Below are 15,824 nucleotides of genomic sequence, written 5' to 3' on the forward strand. Positions count from 1 at the left end.
CAGCCTCATTCAGTGTTTCTCAAACTTTTACATAGGAATTCTTGGGAATCTTGTTAAAATACAGATCCAGATGTCTGGGTAGGCCCACAGAGTCTTCATTTCTAACAAGTTCCCAGGTAATGTTGATGTTGAGAATGCTGGGTCATGTTATGAGTATCAAGACTTACCTTATGTTTTCAGCAGTCCTATTTCTAATTATCTTTTCTATTTACCATAGAGATTCATCTTCTCTAATACTGGGGGCAGCGAGGTATATTAGAAGTGGAACGCACTCTGTAACTTCTAGTTCTGTTTTTTTTTTTTAAATCAGTCACTAGTGTGTGATCTTAAGCAAATCATTTCTCATCTCCCTGAGCTTCAAGTTCCTTATCTATAAAAATGGTACCATCAGCTATCACATAGGGATGTTGTGAGGCCTAAGGGAATGAGAAGGCCACAGTGCAGAGTAGAAAGTACATTAAGATTCATAGGACTAAAATAAATCTGTGCCTAAGTTTCCTAAGTTTGTAGAAAACAACACAAACAGTAGATAGTGGCTGTACCATCATGCCTAATATGTTCACAAATTGTTTTCATGATGAAACTGTAGATGGAAACCATTTGTACTAGACAGTCTGCATGTTTTATTGAAAGTCACATGAATGGGCCCCAGAATCTCATTTTTTTCTGATTTCACACATATATTTCACATAGGCGATCTTTTGAGTCCTCTATTAATGTCCTTGGCATCAAGTGTTTCATTTCCTTATGAAAATGAAAGCTTTTCTTCACTGAAAATACCTCCTTCAAGTTATCTTGCATCTCTGCATTTTCATTGTTTCTGAAGCTTTTTCTGGGCTTCTAATGTGTCAAGGCCACTTGTCTGCAGCTACTTTAATAGTAGCATCATTGATCTACATTTTCTCACAAGCAATTTTTAATAGTTACAGAACTACTTCCTCTATTACATTATTTGTTGTAGTTATTATAGCATCAAGGAACTTCTTGAAAAGGGAAGGTCATTTCCCCATGATAGCCAATTATTTAGATATGACATTATTTTATTATTGAAATTGGATGCTTAGTTTTGCTCCTCAGTGGCTGAACATACCCCTATGCACTTTTTTTAACTTCAAAAATAAAAATTCAATATTTTTTGAAACCATCTCCTGATGTTTATTGTTATAACAGAAAAACTGTGTAGGGTTTTGACCCCATGGCATGAAGTTCCACAGAGCACAGAGACCTTTCCTGCTTCTCAAACTGCATGTATGCATGCCACAAGTTCTTTGATTGAAACAAGACATGCTACAACACTGGCGAAGTATCAGCAAAGTACATAGACATACAAAAGGATCTTTTCCCTTTGAAAAATAGCTAGGCCAAGGACTTACCAACTATCAACTAAAATTAAATCTTTTACTTCACAAGGTAAAACTAGATGATCCTTTAAAAAATATTACCAAACAGATAATCTAGAAGTGAAGAGAAAGCCCAACTCAGGAATATCTTCCAGACTAATTTTCATTTCCCTGTAAAGTGGACTTAACTCCCCTTCCTCCATCAAATGCTTACCTTTTAATATTTTGTTAGGCAGGCAAGGGTCAAAAATCATGCCAGTTCTAGTAATGTGACCTCTGTTTAAACACCTAACTCAGTGTGACAAAAAGTAAAAAAAAAAAAAAAAAAAAAAAAATATATATATATATATATATATATATATATATATATCTCATGGGGTAGAGTCAGAGAGGCCTGGATTCAAATCACTGTTATTTACTATAATCTATATGCCCTTGAGCTGTTTACTTCAGCCCATTGGGCTATACTTCCTTTATCTTTAAAATGAGATGAATACTTGCATGACTGTTTTAAGGATGAAATGAGATAATATACATGAAGCACCTAGTACTTAGTAGGTGTTTAATAACTGTTAGCTGCTTTATTATCACTGCCAGTTCAAGACTTACAGCTCATCCATTGCCAGTTTCTCTAACCTACTGGCTAAGGTACGCTAATTATTTCCTATAGCTGCCACTTTGTGATTATTTCCTTTATCCCATTGCCTCTTCTAAAAGACCATCAAGCTTAGGCCAAGCCAATCTCATTCCATGATAGCATGCCTCGCCAGAGTCTTATGCTCTTTAAATCAGAGTATCAGGGGGAGCAATGTGGTTCATTCTTTGGGGATAGCTTAGAACAAGGCCAAAACAACTTCAGCCATTATTCCTCCAATAAGACTGATGATACCTGTCCTTCATGTTCTAGATCTGTGTCCCAGGCAACACAGCAATCTCACTACCAAGTTTCTGGATATTTCTTCCACTGGGATTGCCATACATTTCTCTGCTTCTCAATAATCTTCCAATTTCATCGTGGTGGTTGTGGTATTTTCTACCCAAGAAAACTAGAGTCAAACCATCTCTCTACCATCCTCCCTGGTTCTGAGGTTCCATTGGCCACTGGTTCCCATGACCAAATTCTGCACACCTGCCTGTTTTAGTCAATCATGTAACAGGAAAGAGCAAGGGCCCAGGTCTCTGAGACCAGGGCTCAATAAGAGACCAGCAAGTCTCAGAGATTTTCTTTGCGGCTAAGCAGCGGATGAAATGATAACTTTCTTGCTCCTGGTTCCTAAGCAATGTGGCCTTCAAAACTGGGTAGGGTAGAAAGAGCTCAATATGGCCACCTGGGCATGTTTGATTTGGAATGGCATCAAGATTCTACTCAATAACTTTGACCAAAGATCTTAATATATTTAGCTTACATGTTCCTTACTCACCAATAAACCATGCTTGGAGTTCAGTCTTAAAAGTGACTTTTGCCATTTAGTAACACCATCCCAAAGACATCTCAGAGTTGGTTGGGACTGGGCATATGTATGTTTTTATTTCTCTCTCTCTCTCTCTCTCTCTCTCTCTCTCTCTCTCTCTCTCCATATCTATGCTTCTCTCTAAGTACTACAATCAGTGTACTAGTGGGCTCATGTTAGAAGAGTGGAAGCAGGAAAGCCCTTCCTCCCATACTGGGTCATGTTATAGTCACATGGACCTTAAAGAGAGGCTATGGCCACAGCATCTGCCTAGGAACACTGACACTTTTTCAGAAGATCTCTTTCAACAAACAGGATTCGGAAATTATTTCTTAGCTTTCTGACCCACTACATTGATTTAATTCCCTTCTAGTGATTGAGATGATCAATGAAGGGGATCAGGGGATTGTTTTTTGAAGTTTTCCCCTTGGTGGTAAATGTGAGGTCAATAAAAAGGGTAAAAAGCCAACCCCCCAAACTGATGGTCATTAAAGCCACCAACCCTAAGGCCCCTGGTTAGAAAAGTGTGGTGTAATAGAAAGAACTCCACATACCAGCTCCAGGACCTGGGATCTTGTTCTGCTGTGGTCACCAACTTGCTCTGTCAGTAAACTAGGCTGTTAGACTAAATGTTTTTGAGAATCTCTTCTAATCAAATGCTTTATGGACTGTAAAATGAGTCTTTTATCTCATGAGGTGTGGTTCTTAATGTTTTTTGGGTCATAGGCCCATTTGAAATTCAGTAAAATATTATGGACTATCTGCCCAGAAAAGGCAAATTATCATGGAATCATGCATAACATCTCAGGGGCATCATGGAGTTCCTGAATCCATGGACACTCGATAGAAAAATTGCCTTTTTTCCAGGAGATAAAATAGCTTATCAGCAGAAGGCAAACATGAAGCAACAGCAATAACTACTTAGCTTCCCTCCATCTTAACAATTTTTCCTAAAATTTGACTCAAGAATGGAGCTTCAATATGACAAAACACAATATGCCTTTTTAAAGAAATATTTTCAGTTTGGAGTAGTTTTGTTTGTTTTTCACTTTTTCTTGTTTGCTTGGAAAGGAAGCTTTTAGGTGAAAACAGGAAGGATGATCCAAATAGACCTAGGCTTTGACATGCAAAACATGCTTTGCAGATTTGTCCTAAGTGGCTGTAGGCAAGAGCAGGAAGGCCCCCTTCCTAAGTCCATGCAGGGTGTGAGCACTATGAGGGGCATAACCCATGCTGTCTGGTCCCACAGCAGACAGGCTCTTAGCAACATATGGCAATGCCAGAGCACCAACCTGGCACCAGTGCCCATATCCTCAGTAAGAGACATGTTAACATTCTCCAATATTCAGCAAACATTCCTACTCCTCTTCAACCAAGGTAAGCAATGACCCCAAATCAAGTTGCCTTTAGTTCAGAGCAAGACTCCTAAGACCAGTCTTTAGCCCCAAATCTTGAGAGTTTGACAGCCTTTTGAGGAAGCAGGAAGTTCAGGGAAGAGTTGAAAACTAGGCTCCCTTCTTCGACTCAGGTCAGTGGATATCTTGGTTTTGGCAGAGTCTGGGGCTTGAGGGAATCCAGACATTCACAGTGTTACAGGAGCTTAATACAGACCTTCTGAGGGGATGAAGACAGAATACAAAGGAGAAATAAACATGTGTCTAGGACATGTGCCCCTTATTTTTGGCTTCCCATGAGCCTGAAGGTGCAGGGCCAAGAAGGAGCTGCTCTTCAGCACAAAATGTCTCAGGACACAAGGCTTTGAAGTAGACCCTTTCAGGACCTGGAAAGGATCCCTGAGGCCAAGGATTTTAAAACCTGAAAGAAAAAGAAGAAAAAGAATTAGGTAGGGCTTGTTACACACTTAAGAGCCACTGGGCAGTGGAGCCTGCTAGGTAAGTAGCAAAGCCTATGACTGGTAGCTAATCTTCTGAGAAACAGAGGCTGGCTGGGAAAAGGCCATTAGGGCTCAGATCCCACAGAACAGACCTACAGTGGAATAGTAATCAGGTCTGGAGACTTTGTGCCTTCCAACTTTAATTTCCCAAAGGTTTTCCTGGGAAAGCAAAAGTCTGATACTAGAACTTCTGAGATTACCCCCACCTGTATGGCCTGCAGTATCTTCAAACTTCCTTTTACTGGGGCGTCACCTTTATGTTGGCTGATAAGGAGAAGCTTATCAACCTATGGACCTCTGAGGACTGGTAGTGATAGGAAGACAAGGAAGGCTAAGGAGCATATGACAAGCTAAGCTCCAGATACTTGGATATCATTTATGTGTATATTGGTTCATGTCATGCCAGAAATCTGATAGTTAAGCAACTGGAACTCCTAGGTAGAGAAAAGCATTTCCTGACCTCCAAGATGCTTTTGACCTTAGTAAGTCACTTATCTCCTCTGAACTTCAATTCCTTTATTTGTTGAGTCAGAACACATATTATCCTACCTACTTCTGGCATCTGGTTTGGATTGAATGAGATAATGGATATGAAAGTGTTTTGTGCTAGACAAACACAAAAGGCTAAGGATAAAAGTTCTGATAGGTATGACTGAAATAGTAATTTAGTCTGAAGAAATGAAGTCCCTATACAGATACTAAGGTAGCCTCTTGGCACCGTCTGCAATACCCAAAGGAGGTTATTTGTTTCCTTCTTGACCCAAAGGATGTGAAAGTTACAAGGTTCCAATTTCTCATTTTATAGACTGGGAAACTGAGACTCTGAAAAGGAAATGTACTTGCCCCAAATGTTATAGCTAGGACTCATAATGAATTTAATTCAAAGGCAACCTGTACAACTATACTACCGTCTGACTGGAGGAGAAAGAAAGGAAAGGAGAAAGTAATTTAAAATCACACAAAACCTCTGAATTAAAAAGCACTAAGTTCAAGGGTCATGCAATTTATGACAATGAACCGAAGCATGAAAGTGAGTCCCCATCTTCTAAACCTGGTGTATTAGCCCTTAAAGACTCTGTAATCAGGATCTTTGTAAAGGTTCTGTAGTCAGGGTGGAGACAACATACCTGTGGCCTCAACTCTCATCTCCAGGAAGTCTGCCTTGAGAACTGTGAGCAAAGAAGAAATAAAGTTCACTAAGACTCTAGAAATCAGGATGACATAGGCAAAGCAAGGAGATGAGGGATACTTCCAGACCAAGGCCAAACAGGTCATCTGAAAAATGGGGAAATGATTCTGTCCAGATTTCTTAAAGCTTCTCTGGAATGTTAAGAGAGCACAGTCTCCTGACACAAAGACATTATTCAGGTAGCAGAACAATTCTTTGTGTATCTGTGTCAGGGCATGTAAAAATGTATTATCTTTTATCTTAAAGACCAAACCAACCTTGCCCAGACTCTTAATGTGTTCAGATCAATCCTAAATCATCATTGCTTGCGGACAACTGGGAATTACAAAAAAATACGATAGAACCAATTCCCCTATAATGTGAGCAGAGCATCCCACACAACAGCTGGTCCCCTTCTGTTTTTCTCTTTTTTCTTGAAACTGTTTATAACTGTTGCCTGAATGATCTCATTCCCATTCATGGTTTCAATTACTACCAACTTTTGGGACACTTTCCTCAAAGTGCTACTATTCATATTGTAGTATATTTGGATGATCCATACTGAAGCTATATGGTATCAGTTCTCAACAGTTCTATCCCTCCATGTATCTATGCCCTGCCACAACCATTAGCCACAGCTGCAGTTACCCAGTGGATATCTGTACCAGAATTTCCCCTGAGTGTCTTCAAAATAACCATCTATAATTGAGCACAAAATCTTTCTAAAAAAATCTACTCCTTAATGATTCTTGAATCATCTACTTAATTACTCAAGTTTGACTATTCCCTCTCAGGTGTTCTGCAACATCCCACATTTGAAAAGTCAGCAGTGTCTTACTGAGCCTGCCACAAGTCTGTCCCTTCTATTCCATTGCAATAGGTAATGCCATAGGCCAGGACTTTCATCAAATCCTGCCAAGATGATTAGTCTCCTAATGGGTCTCCCACCCTCCAGTCTATACTATTATCCATCTTCCTCATTATCATTATGGTGATCTTCTCACAACTCAGCTCAGAATATGAATTGCCATGCTTAAGTATCTTCTATGACCCTCCTCCAATGGACTACAGTGTAAAGACTAAACACCTTAATATGTCATACAAGACCTTCATGATCTAGCCCCAAGTCATGTTTCCAATCTCACCTATAGTTCCTCTTTTTACTCCCACATTCTCTCCAAAGTGAAACAATAATCTCTTCTGAACCTGTATTATATAAAGATGGTCTGCTTCCCTATAATATCCTTTCTTGCAGTCTTCACTTCCTCTTCTTTTTTTTGAACCCAGGGCCTTGAGGATGCTAGGTAGACACTCTACCACTGAGTTGCACTCTAGCCCCTCACTTCTCTTCTTGATGGCCCTCTACTCATTTTCTTTTCAGTACTTTTTCTAAAATTGCTATAGAATGGAAAGGAATGAGGGAGAGTGTCATTCAAATAGCAGGATAGAGTTAGTTATGCAAATGGGAAGCAAAAGGGGGCAAGGCAATGGTTAACTAGTTTGTTTCATGACAGATTGAGGGAAGAGTTTGGCCACAGTGACCATGGATAGGATTGACTGTGTGACTAGTCCAAGGATCTTGCTCAAAAGCTGGCATTTTTATTTAGTAATGCAAGTGGTGGTTATGAGGTGGGGGTCTAGATGGAATGGATGCTTCCCTATTTGGATACTGAGTGGGAGGAACCAGTGGGATATGGGGGCTCATGACATACTGGAGAGCAGGTATCCACATTGTTCTTATTTATACTTCTTCCAAGATGGAATCTGGGGATAAAGACCAAAATTAAGTCTAGGTTCTTGAAGGGTGAATATAGGATAGATAGAGTAGTACAGTGTCCTGAAGGGCCTGATTTGGTCACAGCCCACTTGAGTTATAGTTGCTCTAAGGCTTCCCTGAGCACTGGCTGACAAAGCCCACCCAATTGGCAATGTTATCAGACTTGTACACACTCAACACTAGTTTGTCTATTGCTTCCCTATTGAAAGTTTGCCTGCCCTGAAGATTCTATTGAATTTTGTTCATGCCTCTCACATATTCCCTTCTCAAAGCCTTGGTTCCCATCTATAGATGCAGTTCAATCCCATAACATTTTTCTGTACATTTTTACTTATCCTTCAAGCTCCAGCTTAGATAATCATCACTTCTAAAAAAGTTTTTCATTTAGACATTCCTATTGTATTCTGTTCATTCCAGTTTACATTGTTCAAGTTCCTTGGTATTCATTTCTTAAAAGGCTTTCCCTGGGGGGTGACCAGGAAATTGTCTTGCTGGAGGGGTACATCATTAAGAATATTAGGCATGCCTATTCTTTCTTGCTTCTTTATCTCTTATTTCTTTTTATTCTCAAGGCAAGCCTTTTTGAAAACCTCCATGGTAAAACCTTTCATCTTCATGCTATTTGTAAGAGAAATCTGGGGCCTTGACTTAACTTTCATCTGTTATGGTAGAACAAATGGAAAATCATGCCTAAGGAGAATTTGGCCCAGCCTATAGCTCCCTGTGGCTCACAGTACTAGGGTTTCTTATGCAGAACTAGGTCTTGGTAAGTCTAGATCTACAGTTTTGACTAACCTATCTAACCTATCCCAAGCTGAATTGCTGGAAAAGGTGAATTATTTTGCTTTTGACTTACCACCTAGAAGAGTAACAACACTTCCATTACATTTTAGGGAGTACAATTTAAAACTCTCTCAATAACAACATGAATGACTCACAGAAAATACCTTAAAGGCTAAGCAATCATTTCTCCAGGTTCTAGTCCAAAGGGCCCCAAATGCCCAGGGATTGATCAGTTTGTTCCAGAACTTGAGAAGTTTTAAACACAAATGGAAGGAATGGAAGGAGGGTGTCAGAAAATAAGGAAGGAAGGAAGGAAGGAAGGAAGGAAGGAAGGAAGGAAGGAAGGAAGGAAGGAAGGAAAGAAGGGAGGGAGGGAGGAAGGGAGGAAGGGAGGAAGGGAGGGAGGGAAGGAAGAAGGGGGGAGGAAGGGAGGGAGGGAAGGAGGAAGGGGGGAGGAAGGAAGGAGAGAAGAAAATAAAACAAACAAACAAAAAACAGATCTCTAGTCTGTACTCCTAGAAATTCTGCTTTAGTAGGTCTAGAATAGAAGCCAGGAATCTTTGATTTTTTTCCCTCCAGTTTTTGCAGGTGATTTAGATATGCACTAAGTTTGAGAACCATTATCTGAGGCTACTATTTATCTTTGAAATGGGAGCCATGCTTATTCTAAGGCTATTTAAGGTAGAGTACTATACTCTACATGTTCCTATCAGTTGCCCTTTGAGAATTTAACAGGGTCTAGATAAGTAAAACAAAAAAACAAAAAGAAGATCTACATTGGGTATGAGCTTCTGCAGTATAGTCTGGTGTGTATGCATGAGTGTGTGTGTGTGTGCATGCATATATTTGTGAGAGAGAAAGAAAGTGGAAGGACGAGGCAAAGAGACATATGAGAGACATAGGGAAAGAAAAACAGATAAACAGGGACAGGGACATAAAGAAAGAAACACAGAGGAAATACAAAGAGTAACAGAAAGAGACAGAATGAGAGACACTAAGTGAGAAAAAGCATGAGAGACACAGTGAGAGAAAGAGATGAAAATACAAAGTTGCAGGAAATAGAGAGCATTCTATAGAGAAAGAGAACAAAAGAAGGTAAGAGCAAGGACCCATGGGATGTTCATAATGCATTTATTAAAAAATGATTTGGTTTCTCTTCTGTTCCTTTTGTCTCTTACCTTCCTGTTTTCCGGGAAGCTGTTTCAAAGAACCGGGTCCTGGAAGCCACCCTGCAAACAGAAGTCAATAATTAAGTCCCGTGAGATGTTCTGGAATACATGTGAAAACCAATGACCAATGAAAAGGACAAAAGACTGAACTAAATAGGCAGCCAATGCGAGGCCTTGCCTTTGCCAGCAATGGGTCTGGGTCTCAGGAGAAACCCAAATATCAGAATGTGTAATAGCCAAGCTGAGTGTAGTAGTATATGCCTGTTATCTAAGCAACTAGGGAGGCTGAGGCAAGAGGATAACAGTTCAAAGCCAACCTCAGCAACTCAGAGGGTCACTAAGCAACTCAGTGAGACTGGGTCTCTAAATAAAATACAAAAAGGGCTGGGAATGTCACCCAGTGGTTAAGTGCCCCTGGGTTCAATTCCCATTACAAGAAAAAAAAGAAGATAAAAAAAAGAAAAAAAAGTTATGTATAATGGCTCTGAGCCCAGAGGCACCTGAAAGACCACAGATGAACCCATTTGCTCCCTGTGGGTCCAAAATAGTCTAACTTTATTACCCACTTCAGCTTTTCTTGGGGAAAATATGTGAAATTAAATATGTGAAATTAGTCTTGGGTTTCAAAGTATAATTTTTGGCATTTAGTAAATATATGTAGCTAGTTATCTGGAACAGTGGAGGTTTTGCTCTTCTTTCCCCAATTTTACAATTATGAAAAGCAAGTGATACAAGAAAAAGGAAGGTCAGGAGGTAGTATTGCTGAAAGAAGTCCCAGTCACTGGCTAAAGACCAGCCAGGCTAGTGGTCCCTGAGTGCTGCTGTGGTCCCATCCTGGTTGTTCCTTCCCTGGTTCCGTGGCTTACAGCCCAGCTTCATGAAAGCTTGCTGGATGTCAGCTCAGCTCCTACCCTGTAAGAGGCTCTCTGGAGAACCTGAGTCATTTTGGAGGACTTTGAAAGTTTTTTTTTTTAATGTGTTCATTAAATTACTTTTAAAGCCAGTAGCAATAACAAGAAAATAAGAAAGTAAGTTCCATTTTCTGGGCTAGAGCCTAAGTCATGGCAATATGGCTGAACACACTAAGAAGGTTGGAATCATTGGTTCAATATGGGACATGCTATGGTGCCTCCTTCTTGAAAATGGTGAAGAAAATTAAAATTAGCCAGCATGCCAAGTACACTTGCTCCTTCTGTGGCAAAAACAAGATAAAGAGACGGGCTGTGGGGATCTGGTACTGTGGTTCCTCCATGAAAACAGAGGCTTATGGAGCCTGGACCTACGACACCACTTATGCCATCACAGTCAAGTCTGCAATCAGAAGGCTGAAGGAATTGAAAGACCTGTAGAAGTTCTACCATTTGAGACATCCCTAGGTTATAATAAATGGGTGAATTTATATAACAAAATTGTGGTTTATTTTTATTATGTTAATTAGATGTTCTTATGTACATTGCATTAATATTGTCTTTTCAAAAGAGATTTATAAATTGGAGCCCTTCTAATTTGAATTGGAAAAGTTTGCTGAGATAGATTATTGTAATTCAGTTTTTTTTGTTGTTTTATTTTTCCAGTAGTCAGATGATAATAGCTTTTTTTTAATAACTGTTCAACTTCTCAGAAATACACTGACATATTGTGCAAAATTTGTTTTAAAGCTAAAATACACAAAGAATATACATAAATTGCCAAAAAAAGAAAGAAAGTAAGTTCCAAAGCCATGTGGGTTAAAATCAGAAAGTGATTTTATCACCCTACATAGATCAGGGCAGCTAAGAAAAATGAGTCTTCTGATAGATACTAAGAATCAAAGTCTTCATCCATAGGAAAATCTCAGCTTTGAGTGCTGAATGGGATACTTCAGACAGGGCTGGCCTATATTCCCCTAGACTACAAAGTGAATGATGCCCCACAGTTGTGCATTATATACATTCCATATGTTGATCCTGAAAGCATTTCTGGTCACCTAAGATAGGCACTAGGTCAAACTGAGGAACAACCCTACTTACACGGATGATGGGATTTCCCCTGCATTGCCAGCTATAATATCTGGCTTTGGTTCTGGCTTTTGGGGAGTAGCTGCCCGGCTGGGAGGGTCTGGGGGTCTCACTGGGGGACGGATGATCGTTGGCTTTTCTCCTGGAGGCCGCACTTTGCTGACACTGTCAGTATCCCCTAGAAGAAAGAACAATACCAGAGACTTGAATAATTAGCCAAATGGAACAAACTCAGAAACAGGAACCCAATAATCAAGTTATGAAGCCATTTTCCTTGGCCTCCATTTCTTCTTCATCACCAAAATCTCTGTCTTTTTCTGCCAGCTGTCCCTTCAGAAAGTCTATGTTTGAACCCCAGGATCCATAACTTAGTAAACCTTGGTTTTGTCATATAACTTCCTAAGTCTCTTTTTTCTCAACCATATAATCAAGATTAAGACCACATTATATTACAGAGGTATTGAGACAATTAAATTAGGTATTAATATGTTTAACAATGTTTGATAGTGAATTTGAATTTGACAAATTCATCATCACAGATATTCAGGTCCTTTCCACTTAGGTTTTGATTATTATAATACTCTCCTAAGTCACTTCTTACCTCTATTTCTCTAGCTTCCAGGTTGGCAGTACATATTAAATATAAATACTTTCTTACAAAATGATTCTGATAGGATTATGGTGAAATGAGAGCACTAACACATTGCTGGTGCCACTGTAACTAGTTTTATTTTGTCTAAATACTCATTAAGCATTCTAGAACAATGTGGATAACTACAACATCATATATATGAGATAGTTTGGACTCATTGATCCAGTAATTCCACTTTGAGAGACAGGCCCAAAAGAATTAATCCAAGACAAAAAGAAAAAACAATTAGCACAAACACATGTATCTTAACAGAAAAAAAGTCAGAGCCAACCCCAAAAGTTAAGCAAACAATTTGATTCTTCCAAGCATTTAACCAAACATATTATACATAAACTGACAAGGATTTGGACAAGCTCAAAACAAAAACATGCTTGTAAAATAATATCAAGTGACAAAAAAATGTCCACAACAAGTGCTCATGGCCTGATGCAGACAATATTGAAGTAGACACACAATTATGCAAGGGTGTTAGTAGATCTTGTTATTTGATTAATTTTTGTGAGTAGATACTGATATTCAATTTTTTTCTACTAAAATGTTCAAGGTAAATATAAAACACTAAATTGAATTCATATGCTACTGTTGTAAGGTTTACTTTATTTATACTGTTTCCTCTCTATTTAACACCTTTCAAAAAGCTCAAAAATTCACAGGATAAATTTCAAAACCCTTAATGTCAATTCAGAGTCCTCCATAAGCCTAGTTTCAAATCACTGTCCCAAGGACAAACCCTGAACTTTAACTTTAATCACCAGCTCAACTAAAATCCAACTTGTCTCACCACCTTATCTGATCAAGCCCTTGACTCTTACTTAAAGGTAAGATAATATGTTATAATAGAAAGAACAAAGAGTTTGGAATTGTGCAGACCTGGCTTTGGGGCTTTGTTCTGTTATGCTACTTCCTAACTGTGGGACCACAGACAATTACTTCACCTCTTTGACTACCATTGCCTCATCTGGGAAATGAATATAATTAACCCTGCTTTCAAGGTGATTTTAAGAAGTAAATTATTTAATTTATTTTTTTCTTTGTACCAGGGATTGAACCCAGAGGCCATATCTCCAGCCCTTTTTATTTTTTTTATTTAGAGACAGGGTCTCAATAAGTTACTTAGGGTCTCCCCAAGTTGCTGAGGCTGGCTTTGAATTCGAGATGCTCCTGCCTCGGCTCCACCCCTCACACTGGGATTGCAGGCATTTGCCACAGTGCCTGCTTCCAATTTAGTTTTACACACACACACACACACACACACACACACACACACACACACACACATTGTCTGTATGTCCTATAGGTAGTGTCTAGCACACAGGGTAATTGATATACTTTTTCCTGCTTTTTTTCACTATTATGTGCCCCTGATCTCATGTCTCACCTATATTATAATCATCCCTAAAGACATGATGCAAATCTCACACCTCTGGACACAGCACACAAATATAATTTCCATTTATGTAAATGTTCCTGAAGTGCTTAGATATTGTTATGTTTTTTTTAAAAAAATCCATCCACCTAGGCATTCTGGTGAGACAGGTATTCACAGAGATAATGATAATATAGTGTGATTTATGTTCTGATGAAAGAATTACCAAAACATTATACATGAGCATACATAAATTTTTTCTCCCAATGTAGTCTGCATCTTATATTTCTGGGCACATCATTCCCTTTAGCCTAGGCTGAAAATACAGAATTACATTAGGAAAAAAATAATCAAAATGATAATAATCCATTTTTTTCCAAAAAGTGTCATCCTGTTCAAAGCACTCTTCCAGATGATAAATATTTGTTCAAAAATAAACTTGGGAAAGGAGAATAGATAGGTCTTATTATCTGCATTTCACAGAGAAGGCAACTGAGGTTCTGAAAGGTAAACTAATTCACCCACAACTACATACTCAGATAACTGACAGAGGGAGGACTGAAACCTACATCTCTTGTCTTATATCTCTTGTCTCTATATCGAGTGATTTCCCCAGTATCCGCAGTTTTGTTGTTATTATTAGGAATATAAAATTATAAATGATATAAATGACAGTGGTAATAAAATAATACTAGTAAAATAAATTATCTAACTTGTTATTGAACACCTGTTCTGTTGTAGGTACTATGATACTGTACTCAGCACTTTATGCCTATTTTTCCCATTTAACATTGGCCGTAATTGTACAGAAAATCTTGCCCCTATTATACAGATGAGGAAAAGAAATTCCAAGGTAAGTAGTAACCTCATAGTTTATCAACAATAAAACCAGCTTCATTTGATTTCCGAAACCCATGTTGTCCCAACTACCAGTAGTTATCAGCCCTGGCTACACATCAGGAATTTGTGAAGAGCTTTAAATTTATATAATACCTGGGTATCCTCCTGAGAGGTTCTAGTTTAATTGACTAGAGTAGGATCTGGGCATGTATATTTTCAATGTTCCCTAGATGGTGTGATGTGCAGCCAGGGTTGAGAAACTCTAGGCCATACAACTGCTTCTTCACTGTAGTTTAGAGATTACCAGAGAAGACAATACTGTCACATTTCTACTACCTACTGGAAGAAAGTTGGGCAGGAAGGATGCGCCACACACGCAGAGCCAGAAAACATTTCCTACCTGAAGCCATGTCCATCCTAAGGCTCACATTCCCCTTGATGAGTAAACAACATGACACCACCTAAATATGAACCCCATTCATTCCTAACTCACAGTCATATCCAAATGGACATCAAAATAGGGCCTTAGGAAACAAACATCATGAACCTTGTGTCTGCCTTTGACCTTTATTTGCAGGTTTAACTTGATGATTCATTATAAGTATGACTTTGAAGTGACAGCAAAGGGTTTTCTTGGCTGAAAGACCCAATGTTGTTCTTTCTTTCCTCAAATTTGTCTCACTGCTAAAGCACAATGCCAAACTGGTGAGGCTGGGAGGGAAGAGTCATATAACTTGGGGTCAAGAAACCTGAAATATAGTCTTTGTCCTAAAACTAAGCTGTATGATCTTCAGCAGATCACTTCCCTACAATACAACACGGGGTTGGACTGTTGTCCAGATGAATCAGCCTATGATATGTCTTTAGACTTCTATCTCTCCCTGCTGACTTTTACATGCTACATTGGGAGTACTCTAGAAACCCCAATGTATTCTGCCTCTCTTTCTCAGAAGATTTAGACTTCATGGCTCCTTGCTGTCCACAGAATATACTCTGACATGTTTAACCTGGCAAGTGTGACCCACTTCCATTTGGCTTCAATTCTCCTTTCTGATCTAATTTTGTACCATTCTTCTTCACATATCCTATAATTCAAGCAGTAGTATTTATTGTTCCATGTATATGCCTTACAATTCATTATGTCTTTCTAATATGCTATTTACCCTATTCCCTCATGCCCAAAATTGTATCTTCAGAAGTTTAAAATGCTCCAAGTTCTTTCTCTGGCTCTTAAGGCACTGATCATCTTGTACTTTGAATCCTGTAGTTTGGATCTTTGTTTTCATGGCTCTATCTGTCCTATTAGAATTGGAGCATTCTGAGAGCAAGATACAGGTGGCATTCATCTCTGTATTCCCCACAGACCCAAGTAGTTTGCTTTGAATAA

The 15,824-nt window shown here is 38.9% G+C and overlaps 1 protein-coding gene and 1 pseudogene across 1 annotated transcript in view; one reads left to right on the forward strand and one right to left on the reverse strand.

Moving 5' to 3' along the window:
- Window positions 1–599: 599 nt before the first annotated feature.
- Window positions 600–15,824, reverse strand: part of Ophn1 (oligophrenin 1) — a 383,470-nt gene continuing 368,245 nt past the window's right edge. Inside the window, exons 22-25 of the mRNA XM_040282142.2 lie at window positions 11,592–11,757; window positions 9,592–9,642; window positions 5,813–5,854; window positions 600–4,606 (exon numbers count right to left, since the gene is read on the reverse strand). Coding sequence (XP_040138076.1) covers window positions 5,821–5,854; window positions 9,592–9,642; window positions 11,592–11,757 — 251 coding nt within the window. The 3' untranslated portion in view covers window positions 600–4,606; window positions 5,813–5,820. The remainder of the gene's footprint in view (window positions 4,607–5,812; window positions 5,855–9,591; window positions 9,643–11,591; window positions 11,758–15,824) is intronic.
- Window positions 10,652–10,931, forward strand: LOC106145182 (large ribosomal subunit protein eL43 pseudogene; annotated as a pseudogene).

The sequence above is a fragment of the Ictidomys tridecemlineatus genome, chromosome X (assembly GCF_052094955.1).
Source record: "Ictidomys tridecemlineatus isolate mIctTri1 chromosome X, mIctTri1.hap1, whole genome shotgun sequence".
Taxonomy (NCBI): Eukaryota; Metazoa; Chordata; class Mammalia; order Rodentia; family Sciuridae; genus Ictidomys; species Ictidomys tridecemlineatus.